We start from the raw sequence: 12,213 nt of genomic DNA, 5'->3' as shown, positions 1-12,213 counted from the left end.
CTTGACGGGCATAACAATTTTAGTGTCAGAGATTGCAGAGTTGAGAGAGCCATTTAAGTGAATGTGCTTCATGTTACAACACAAGTGATTTCTGCTTTCCAGGTCCTGAAAAAAGACAAAGCTTCACTCTTCAGTTATAATTTCAGTGTCTTTCGAGTGTGGATGTGTGAAGATTGTGTGTGATTGGATAGCCATACTGGGGAGACCATAATGATAGTGCTCTATTTCTCCACTTTCTGCTCGTTTAGGATTTATAATTGTAAGATGTATGTTTACCAATTCCCAACAGAGGATGGATATCTTGGATAGATTCACAAAAGGACAGAAAGACAACATATATAACATAAATTGTAACGTCACAAGTTCATGTAGCGAGGATAAGATTTATTCATGGAATCTGCTTGAATGGCATATTTGGACCCACCATAGTACAAGCAGGCCTGTTTTCTTTCATGTAAGAAGTTTTAGGGATTTCATCAAGTATTTATTTAGGTTGCAAGTGTGTTACATTCAGTATTAATGTGTTTCACGTTCTGGGGGAAAAGAAAAAAGGAACTATGTAAAAGAAAAGCGCAAACGCACTTCCGCCCTTGCCACCCTGTCCCAGCAATGGAGGCCCACGAGAAAGCCGACGGTGGTACTTACTTTGAGCGTCGGCGAGGTGGAGGAGCAGACCCAGGACAAGCAGCAGCGGCAGCAGCAGCGTGGGTCTGGCTCTGTGCATGGTGGGACAGCTTGGCACCAGCATGCTTTGGCAGCCTCAGTGGCACTGGCTCACAGAGCCCTGTGAGTCAGTCTGGTCTGATTTCTCAGATGCAGGGTATTCACAGCCTATGTAAGGGAAAGGAAGAGGGAAAGAAAGAGGGGAGAAGAAGTGAGGAGGGAGGGGGAAAGAGAGGGAGAGAGAGAGAGAGAGAGAGAGAGAGAGAGTGAATGAAACAAAGCTGTTTGGCTCCATGGGTTTTATCTATCCCTGCACATTTCTGACATACCCCCACACAGCCTCGGCTGGAGCTGACAGAGTATAGGAAGAGCCTGATGTGCTCACAGGGTATGTTCTGACAGTTCTCTAAATGGAATAGTCACTTCACACAATGTGTGTGCACGTGTGCATGAGAAGGAGTGAGATAGAGCGAAAGGGAGAAAAAACCACAGAGATGAAAGAGTGAGCTAATATGATTTTGTCTTCACAGCTTTGGTCGCGAGCACCAATTAAATATGCTGCATAATAAGAGTACATTTTAAGTCCCTCTCAGATCAGTGTTGATATCTGTTTCACATAAAGAACACCTCTCCAGCATAGAGTAGTAGTCAGAATATACCTGGAACATCTGTAAGAGGAGAGAGCTTTTTCAGAGGACTTTCTTTTTTAATGTACAATACAGATACTGTCTTTTAGTTACACCGGTGTATTCTGCACATATTGAATAAACCAATTCATGTGGAACACTTATTAATGCTTCTTATACCACATTTCCTTCCACAGCTGATGCTTTAATCACACTAAGTGCCCATACAAAGTGATGGAGGAGCGCACACACACACACACACACACACACACACACACACACACACACACACACACACACACACACACACACACACACACACACACACACACACACACACACACACACACACACACACACACACACACACACAATTATTCAGCAAGACACAAACAACAAATACAATCCATAAGACAGAATGGCCATTCACGTTTGAGGCTTTTTTATCGAAGGGCCACAACGAGGCTGTGAAAATCAATGCGATACAGTGAACTAGTATTAGCTGCAGACTGGCTCTATCCCTTGTCATCCATTTGCTTAAGCCAGAGCTTGATCCTTAGTGATGGATGCTTTGCGGTAGTCTTCGGCTCATAACACGGCTCCCAGCTAATCCGAGTGTGTGAGCTTTGATGACATACTGTACTGCTGGTTAGCATTTTAGCAAGTATTCTGCCTGCACTCTAGTATTGGAAGCTGTTGTTTCAGCTGTGAGAGCCGGTGGAGTTCAATCTGTACGTTGCATGTGTAACGTGACATTTCAGACGCTTTATGTACCGTGAGATCAAACACACGCCACGTCAGATCTCTTGAAGTTTTGTGCTTGTCTAGGTTTTGTAGCTGTCTATTCAGGCGGGTGGAACTGTGCATATAAATGTTTCTTCTAGAAATAATATTATATTGGGCTGTTTATCTGCAGATTTGACTGCCACCCACTAAAGGAAAAAAGGAAAACACAAGCCCCCGTAAGCCCAATCACTAGGCCCGATGATGACAAAGTACCTCATTTCCCTGTTACCAATCATCCTCTTTCTCGCCCCGAGCTTTCCCTCTTTCATTTCTGTGGGCTGTAAATGGCAGAAAAGACGGGAAGATAGCGCACCTGTCACACTCGATTTGTGTTGGGGGGAGATAGACACGACTACCTGTCTCCAAGCGCCGTGGGGCTAGTAGCAAGCGTAAGAGCGGAGGACGTGTGGTGAAGGGAATCAATTTGAGGCAATCTCATCCCCCGCTCACGCCACCGTTGACACACGCGAGGACACACAAACACGACGACACGTATGCATATACCTACATCTGAAGAGACTGGACAAAATTTCAGATAGGTAGCGTTTGTAGCGACGGTGAATTTGATTAGAATCAACTGGACTGAAAAAGCCTGAGCTGGGCATGGTGGAAGGGGAAAAAGCTGCAGTGAGATCCCGTACAAGGTGGAGATGCCACCGTCTGTCTCCTCGGGTTATTGTTTTATGCATCTGCCTCGCCAAATCTATGTGATAGCCTTTGAGTTAATTAATGAAGTGTGAATTTCCTTAATGGCATGACATTAGGCATCACACAAGTAACAGTGCTCAGCAGCCCTCCCCTTCTCTGTTCACGCCCTGCATGGGCACACGCGTGCGCACGGGCACGCACGCACACACACACACACACGCACGCACGCGCGAGCGCGCGCACACACACACACACACACACACACATGCTGATAGAAGCAAACAAAACCATCTGTATGTTGTGTAACCACCAGTGAGGCTGTGCCATGTGACCACATGCAAGGAGGAACTAAAACACACCCATCTGAACCATCGCTTTATTCCTAAAAAAAAAAAAAAAAAAGAAGCATAGCTTAATTTGAATTAGTGTTGATTTGTACAAGTATTCTGGTGCACATTCTGAGTGTGCTACAGGGTGAAGAGCCACCTGCCAGACCTGGCAGAGAAGCAGTGGTTTGTCTACTGCATTATCTTCCAATGGCTTGAGCCCAAAACACTGCAGCTTTTTTTTTTTTTTTGTATGAGCGTGCCAGCTCATACACACAAGTGCATGTATCAGCATGCACATGAGTTCAAATGATCCTTTTTTTTTCCCATTAATCCACATAAAAAGGATCCCTCAAAAGCAGCTCCACCTTTGGCCACTTGATCCTGAAACAACGCCATTTAGCATTGGGCTCAACTCCTTCACTTTCATGCATTTGGTGGCACAGATGCTTTCCATTGAACATTTATTACAATAAAAACGGGGGGGGGGTTGTCGTGTCTTTCTTCCTGAGCCCCCGGTGGTATTATTGTGTTCCCATTCAGTAGTGCTTCATTCAAAGGATTTTGATGCTGATAGCAATCATGCATTATTAAACAAAGCCTGACAACATGCACAATGTTAATTAGAAAAGGGGGGTGTGTGTGGCAAGAAAAAGAAAGGGACTGTTGAGCTGTCTACTCTCTCTCTCTCCTTCCCCAAGATCCTTATCAGAAATGTGAAAGAGAAGGAGGGTGGGCTGTTTATATTCTCCATAATGGTTGGTCTCTTTTCTCATTTGAGCGCGCTTGTTTGGTATTCTGGTCTATTTAGACAAGTAATATTATTCAGAGTGGGGGGAAAACCCTCACTAAAGAATCAGTTATATTTATCTTATATTCCAGCCATACCGCAATGAAGTTGTTAACAAACGCAGGCAGAATGGTTATGAGCTCCTTGTAAGTAGCAGCAAGTTCATAACATCAGCTTCACACTAATTGTGCCTTTTTTTCTAATTGTGCCATAATGTTCTCCAAAAACATTATGGCAAACCACATCCAAACCAGCGGGAAAGCAATGCTGACATAAGAATGCCACAGATACTGCAACTTCTTCATATTTCCAATGTGAGCTTAGGCAGAGCAGTTGCACCCCTTAATGCTCATCTTTTGTGCAAGTGGGCTAAATTCATGTTGGCCAGGATGGGAAAACTTTGAAAATGGGTGTTTTTAATTTCAGGCTCATGCATAGACTCAATTGAACTTGAAGGATATAGTAGAATTATGGTGTGTTATCCTAACAGTCCAAAGCAGCCACAAAAATGCCAACAAATCTATTAGGGGCCAATCCATATGTAATTAACCCAACACATGCAAGGATGAAGCACAGCAACACTGCAGAGGATGTGAACCACTCTGCACTTTGTTGGAAACATTAGTATTATGGCCAGCCAGGCACAGCCAATACAATTTTTTTTTTTTTTTTTTTTTTTTTTTTTTTATGAGGCAGGACTCTATTTCCCAACAGACACAGCAAAGTTAAAGAATGCAATAATTGCACTCCACAGCCATACTTTGCAACTACGGCGGTTCACAGCACTACAATAGTGAGAAAGCTGGGTGGACCGCTGTGTTTGAGCGCCAGTGATCTCTGTTTTGTCTCTTTTTGACTTTGCCCAAATGCTGAGAGAAACTGCACCTGCTCCGGAAACTGCTTGTGAACACAGGCTCTTGTGGTGAAGTGAAGTACCAGTGAGGAGGACAGGAGGTGGAGTGGAGTCAGAGCTGCAGCGAAACTCCGATTTCACTTCCTTCCACCCGCGACTGATAGAGCACATAAAGTCTTCTCTTAATAAACACCACTTCTTCTCCCTCTCTTTGAAGAATCGGTCAGCCCCATGTTTTTGAGATGCTACAGAGGATGACAGGATCAGACTCTGGTGCTTCAGGACTCAATATATCTTAATTAAGTGAGGACTGTGTTGTGGCAGTGTGCACGGTCTGATGCCAACATCGAGGCGAAAGGGCACAAAAAACATCACAAGTTGTTGTGGAGTGGCTGTGGATTTTCTTTTCAAAGGGAAACTTATTTACATTCATGATGTGAGCGTTACCTGATTGGCTAGTGAATGTGAATTAGGTTCCTGCTCAGTTACACTGCAAATATTTGAAGTTATATTAAAAAAGGACACTTGATACAACTAAATCCACTCAGATTCAGTTGATGATAATAATAATGATAATATAATAATAATAATAATAATACTTGTGATATGATAGTCTTTTAAATGATTAGAATGGAAAATTCTCCAAATTTACAGACAGTTCTTTACATGTTTTTTTTTTCCACAACTATGAAATGAATACTTGATACATAACTAAAAAAAATAATCAAATGTTTGAGGTTAAAAGTTTTGAGGCACTAAAGTTGAGGAAAATTGCACCGTCCCAAAACTTTATATGGCAGAAATTTGTATCTAATCATCAGAAGGTTGGGTTGGTTTTCACTGACTATGTCCATTTCTGCCATTGCCAGTGTGAAGCTCTCTCTGGAAATGTTCAGTATTTCTTCACCAGACAACAACTCCTTTGTTTCTCTGGTTCTCTTTATGTTGCCACTCCTCTCGTTCCCCCCCTCATCATTCTTTTTTCCTCACACTACTTTCTTTTCCTGCCCGCGATGGTGTGATTTAAGATCGAGTGACAAGGCCGTTTCTCACACATCGCTCCCGATCAGCCGGCATGTGTAATAACATCCCTCAAGCTAAGCTAAGCTATGCCCTCAAGTGCAGCCTCCACATGAAAGACCCTGACAAGCACACATCAGAAGAGTTTATTTGCAATACTTATTTATTTACCCCCACTGCCCTCCACATCTCCCTCTTTTTTTCTCACCTCCCATAACCTCCCCCAAACAACCCTCTCATGGTCATAAACTATTCTTTGGGTGGTGCTGCCTGACTCTCTGTTTGATAAAACCATAGTTGACACTTCTGCCTGCAAGCCTGACTAATTTTTGACAAGCAAAGGCTACCAGTGCAGGGGCCTGATGTCTTTCATTATATCTTGTTTTCTTATGAATGGATCACCTAACATGAAATGCACAGCAGGAAGCTAATTGGGTCTGATGACATTTGTCTGTCTAATAATTGGTTTAAAAGCCCCCGCTGTGGCTGCAGGACAAGGAAGCTATCACGAGCCCATCTCAATTTTCTGTTTGTGACAAATTACAACCTGGAGATTTTCAAAGCTTTTTTCCCTTTCTGTTGACAAAATGATGTGGACTGTGAAATGTCACACTGGTAGTGGTGTAAAGAATCCTTTGCTTGTTAATAGTCAGAATATTTTTGTGTGCCCTTATGCTGCACATTTCCCTATTAGAATTGGACCATGTACAACATATCTTCATTGAGTAGCATCTTCAGCAACAAAGTTGCAGAAGATGCGACTCAATGAAGATGAAAAGCACAGGTCAAGGACGGGGTGCTGCAACTTGGAAACCATTACCTCACACGGGACCAAGACCAAGGCTGTGTGACTGTGACAACTCGACCCACCCAGACTGACCTTGTGCATTTGCTTCACTGTAACCGAAATGAAAATATTGCTTCACGAATAACTCCTCTCAGTCTTTCTCTTTTTTGTTTTCAACAGCCTCTCCTTGACTTTTCCTCACTAACTCATCCACCTCGCCACTCTTCTCCCATGTTTTCTCTCCTGTGCTTTCCCTTTCCCTCTCTTCACCCATCTTTCTCTCTCATCTTGTTCCTCCCGCCACATTTCCCAGCAGCTGTTGGGTTCAGATAGATGGTACCCACAGAGCAAGACCCTGACCTGCAGTCTAGTGACTGATTATCCCAGTGCCCTGTTGTGCTGCAAACCAACACACAGTGCACACACAGGCATAACAAATACGCACACACAAGGTTACAAAGCTGTTGGCTAAGCTTTTGGGACACTAGGGAATTTAGAGCGGTGAGTGGGTTGGAGGGGGGTGAGAAGCCAATGCCCCCTATTTCATCTTTGTCTGCATGTTTGGATCACCTACTGTGACCTTGTTGACACAAGGAAATACACCTTCTATTGAACACTAGGGGACATAACCAATGCCTGTTCAATGAGCAGCAGATACAAGCATAGCCGAATACAATCAGTCTTTCGGTGAGTATGTGAGTTGTGTTAACTATTCGACTGATTGCCCGCTTGTGTTGAGGCCTTCTCTTGTGCTGTGTTTGCTTGTCACAGTGTGGGCGGTTTCTATAGTACAAGCATGTGCCACTTGGGTCGTGCTTGACCTTGCGTGTCAGCATTTCGTATAGGAAAAGAACTTGTTATCATGCAAACCGGCTGAATCTTGAGGAGTCTATTGTGTCAGGAGCAGAGAGTGTGGCAGGGAGGAGGGGAGGGGGGTGGGTGATTGAGAGAAAGAAAAAAAAAAAAAAAAAGAAACGCAGCAACAGCAGCCAACCTGGAATGGCTGGGATTAAATTTACGCCGCATGAACAGGGGAGGGCTAAATCATGTTACATATTATGAACCAGGAAAAAAGAAGGGGGAGTGAGAGGAAGGCGGAGCAGAGGGCTGGAAATATAATGGATAAGGGGTGCAACGAGCCAGAGACGGAGAGAGGTGGTGAGAGAACAGGGAGGAGGACTGGAGAAAGTAATGTGGAAGGGAAAGAAAGGGACAGAAAGAGAGCAGAGGGGAGGGAGAGGGGTGCATACTGTATGGTGAAGAGGAGGAGAGGTGACTGAGGGATGGAAGCAAGGGATTGCGCCTCAATGCCAGCTTTTTTCACACTCCATCTATGCCTCAACGCATAACCTAACCTGCACGATGGAGATGGAAGAGAGGAATATGGGAAAGAAGGGAGAAAAAGGCAAGCACTATTGAGGAAGAGATGATAGCCGCGGAGCCACTCTGGCAGTCCAAAGGTATTGTTTCCTGAGGGCAGAAGACTAGAAAGATGACAGCAGCTAAAAAAAAATAAAAATGTTTTAAGACAAGGTACTTAAACTCTTTGCAACCTCAAAAGCCACAAACGTGGGCTCAGGACCACCTCTAAATACATGAATGCAGCATAAAATGCACAACTCCCACACAAACATGCTCGCCAATGTCGACTCGGGCATTTATGTGCACAAATGGATATGCAGGAGCAGAGCGCAAGCACGCATAACCCTTTGCACCACATGCTCCTGGCACTTTGACATCTACCCCGAACACAGCAAAGGTCTGTGGGAGGATGCATAATCTCACTTCCGTGAAGCAGAGAAATGAGGGAGAAAGGCGGGAGAGGGAGAGGTTGTTCCCAGGCTCAGCTCATGTCGTTTTATGGAAAGTACAGAGCCCTCGAACAGACAAAACAGCATTCCAATGCCACTCGCTGACATGGCGCACACCACCACAACAGAGCTCCATTGAAAATAACTGACTAATACAGCACGAGGAAAGATTTTTCCCCCTATTACATATGGCATAAGTCAACAGCAATATGGCGTCTTATCTTTGGGAAACAATTGAACACCAATCTAAAGTGTACACGTGTGACATTTTAGTAGCTTTTGTCCACATGCCAAGCCGTTTGGTATGTAAATACACTACTTAGGCATACATGAAGGATGTAAGGAGGCGCTCGGGGCATACATGCTACACTCGCGGGGCGGCAAAATAATTAAAATGCCAAGTGTCTCCTATTATCTGAATGCTAATTTGCCTCGATACACCCTGAGCTAAAACGTAACACTACACTGTGGTTGCTGTAGTGCACTTAAGCAACACTGGGTGAATTTCCCGTCAATTAGGAGGATACACTCCGTGCCATTGTTTACCTAAGATGAGATATTTTTATATGTGAGCATGCCACACCTCCTGAGAACAGTGTCCATTTATTGGATCCTGTCCTGCTTTTCAACAGCATAAAAACCAACTGGTCTTACAGTACTATTTTGTGCCACAGGATGGTGTAGTAAATCATTCAAAGACTTGGGTTGTTGTGAGTCAAAGACAAAAAAAGAAGAAGAAAAATTGGGGAACGTTATTGGTAGTTGGAACCCTAAATAAGACAGTGACTTAATCATTTGGTCACAGCCTGGTCAACACACTGCCAAAAACCTTAAGAGCCAACTGGTAACAGATTGAACACCACACTGTCTCGCTACCAACCAATGTTACTCAGACCTTGTATCGCATTTGCACAAAAGGTACAGCGTTATTGGGAATTTTGTCCATTTTACAGGTTCCACACACCATATGGATGATACCTTGACAAATTCTGTGTGGAATTAGCAAAGAAAAAAAAGTTTTTTTTCCGTCTTTTTTACAAGGACATTGACAGTCTTCCTTTATAGTGTATGAGCACCTGCGTTTTGTTTTTTCCCCACCACTTTTTCTGACTCAGATTTGATGAGAAAACCTGAGTCAACAACAAGAACATACAAGCAGCTTATCAAAGCTTTATGCATGCAAACTCATCAGTACCAACAGGGAGGGCAACAGGACCAAAACTATTATCACAGATACAAGATGCTTTTGCTGAATACACAGATAGAGGTGGAATTGTGTTGTTCCTGCCTTTCCATCTATATCCTGATAAGACTGTCAGAGGACACACTGAGTGGGGATGAGCGTCACTTTAGAAAGCTGTTTCAATATTTCAGTGGTTCAAGCATTGCCACTAAAGTTTACCAAGCACTTTATTGTGGTTCCTGCTGATTATTAGATTTGAAAAGCAATTTTTTTGTTTTGGCTTTCGAACGCCCTTGAAAGGTGTTACAGCCGGGCCGAGCTATTGTTCTCATGAAAAGCACCGCAGTGTTGTGCAATACCGTCAAGGAAAAGCGATGGTTCACCCCAAGGCAAATGCAACAATTCCCCCTTTTGTCGTTTCACTAAGACAAATGTTTGCCACTGCAACACCCCCAAACAAATGTAGCACTCAGTCAGTGACGGTATATTGTAGCACTCAAACAAGACATTTCATTATGCTGCTGGAAATGAATGAATAATCCCTTTCTGTGGCCATGGTTTAGAGATTGAAATTCAAATCAAATGCCACCTTCGAGCAAATGTCAGTATACAAAATCATACTGTTCTGGCAATGCCAGGCATCAAGTAAAATGCACAGTTTGACATTTGGAAGTGATTTTCTCTCCCCCTCTCTTTTTGTTTCATATACAATTAACTTTGTAATTGTCCACATAAATGCATATGAACTTGCAGCACACATGTAGTCTTGTGCTGCTCTCACTCTACATCTAACAGCCTTTTAGAAACCTTTACACAAGCTCCCCCAACCCGATACAATCCACCCCCGAACATCCACAAACATGATTAAGACACTGTCAAGCCTGACATTGCCATCTCCCATGCTGTCAGTGGCCCTCACTGGGAGCCGCTGTTGACTGACTGCCTGGATGTGCCTTATCATTAACAGTGCCGCCTATGCCACCATGGAGGGGCTTTGATGACAGAAACTACGGCCCCGGTGCCTGCCCCTCCCATTTTTTCTGCCGAAGTGTCATCTAAATGAGATAGGGCCCTGGAGCTAGGGGATTAGGCACTGCATAATTACCTATTTAAAGACCCTAATTGAGCATTTCATTAAAAGACTGGCACTGAGATTTTGCCAAGGAGGGCACTATCGGGAGAGACATTTTGCTTTCTGCATGCACGTATGGATGTGTACGTGTGAGCGGATGTCCATGTGCCAAGGTATGTGCATGCGTGTCTGTGTTTACATTTTGGAACCGCAGCAGACTGTGACCTTGAATCCAAGGGTTACCTTGTTAGTGACAAGGTCTGCTGCTTGTTTTTTGTTTTTGTTTTGTTTGCATAGCACTTTGCCTGTTTGTTGTATGATTGTGCAAGTAAACCCAATAGACACTCACTTTTAGAGACTGACTGACAATCAGGAGTAAACCGGAGAAGTTTATCAGAAGGGTTCTGAAACTGCCTTTAGAAATCTAGTCAGTGTTCCAATCCTTACAAAGTGAGAAACATAACCTTCTAAACTGATATAAAACACTTACAAATACCCTGTTCTGATGCACATGATGGACTTTACAAAACAAAATGTTTTTCTTGTCTGAAATGAACTAAATCCCACAGAAAGGAAATTTGTGGGAACCCTTCACTGTTTAGTGTCCTTGAGCCCATCAGCAAAAAAGTGAGTTACTGCCAGTAACATTGTCAGCTGTCAACCTAATGTCAGCCGTGAGGTTTCCAGTGTCATATCAAAGGCAGTTTTGTCTAACAAGAGATGCAATGCAAAACAGATTTGTCACATTATTTTTCAAACAGAGTTGAAAAATATTACACACATAGGCAGCAATAGTGATTTTCACCAGCGACATTGAATTTCTCATGCTGGGGTTGGATTGGCAAAAATAATAATCTGCATTTGCCTCAAAAACTGTTTCCAATACTGCAGTTTTCAAGTTGCCCTAATATTTACAATATCACCAATGTCGTAAGAAAGAATTATTTTTGTTTATCAAGCCCTCCTTCTTTGTCTCCATCCCACTGTAAAGGTAAATATACACATTCTGTTCAGGGAGGTGTACAGTGTAAGAAAAAGGATCACTGGCAATACACACAGTTCGACAGTGACTGCATGCATGGTTATAATGGCAACAATAAGTAGATGATCTTGAGCATGTTGCTTATTCTGGGGGATTGACACTGATTTCTTTGCAAAGCCACAAAATAATTGAACCTCTTTGCCTTTAACTGGTTCATTTCAATTAAAATTGTAACTCTGAATTTTAATCTCTTTAATCGTGACAGTTATAATCCAGCTTCCACAAGGGGTTTGAATCAATGCCCAGAGTTGGACTGCAGACTACACCAGACTCTCCTGATTTTTTTAACATTATAGTTTCTACAGCAACAGTCATTAGCGCAGAATGCCAGACCCAGATAGTTTGCTGATGACCAATTTGACCTGATTTCCTTGACCCAGCAGGCTGTGACTCTTCCTTGGCCCCTCAGCTCTATATCGGGGCTCACTGGGGACATTTTCAAGTCAGTGGCAGTTGCTTTGCACATGATTGACTTGTTTGCTAAATGACTAGCATCTGAAGTGGCAATGCTAGCTGGGGGCTGCTGGATTCTTTGGGGCAGACACCAGCTGCTAACTGCAACAGATAAACTGTCCCTCCCTCTCGGGATTCATGCGAGTGTGCTGA

At 43.4% G+C, this 12,213-nt stretch overlaps 1 protein-coding gene across 4 annotated transcripts in view; it reads right to left on the bottom strand.

The window, feature by feature from the left end:
- The window catches only part of LOC308146911 (receptor-type tyrosine-protein phosphatase delta), a 129,934-nt gene that overhangs the window by 96,067 nt on the left and 21,654 nt on the right, over positions 1-12,213 (bottom strand). For all 4 annotated transcript variants that reach the window (XM_080518884.1, XM_080518885.1, XM_080518883.1 and 1 more), the window contains exon 2: positions 646-831. In XM_080518884.1, the coding sequence (XP_080375010.1) occupies positions 646-748 (103 nt within the window). In that variant the 5' untranslated portion in view covers positions 749-831. The remainder of the gene's footprint in view (positions 1-645; positions 832-12,213) is intronic.

The sequence above is a fragment of the Blennius ocellaris genome (assembly GCF_963422515.1).
Source record: "Blennius ocellaris genome assembly, chromosome: 23".
NCBI classification, from domain to species: domain Eukaryota; kingdom Metazoa; phylum Chordata; class Actinopteri; order Blenniiformes; family Blenniidae; genus Blennius; species Blennius ocellaris.
The sequence above is the reverse complement of the archived record's forward strand: the minus strand, read 5'-3'. Positions and strand labels throughout refer to the sequence as shown.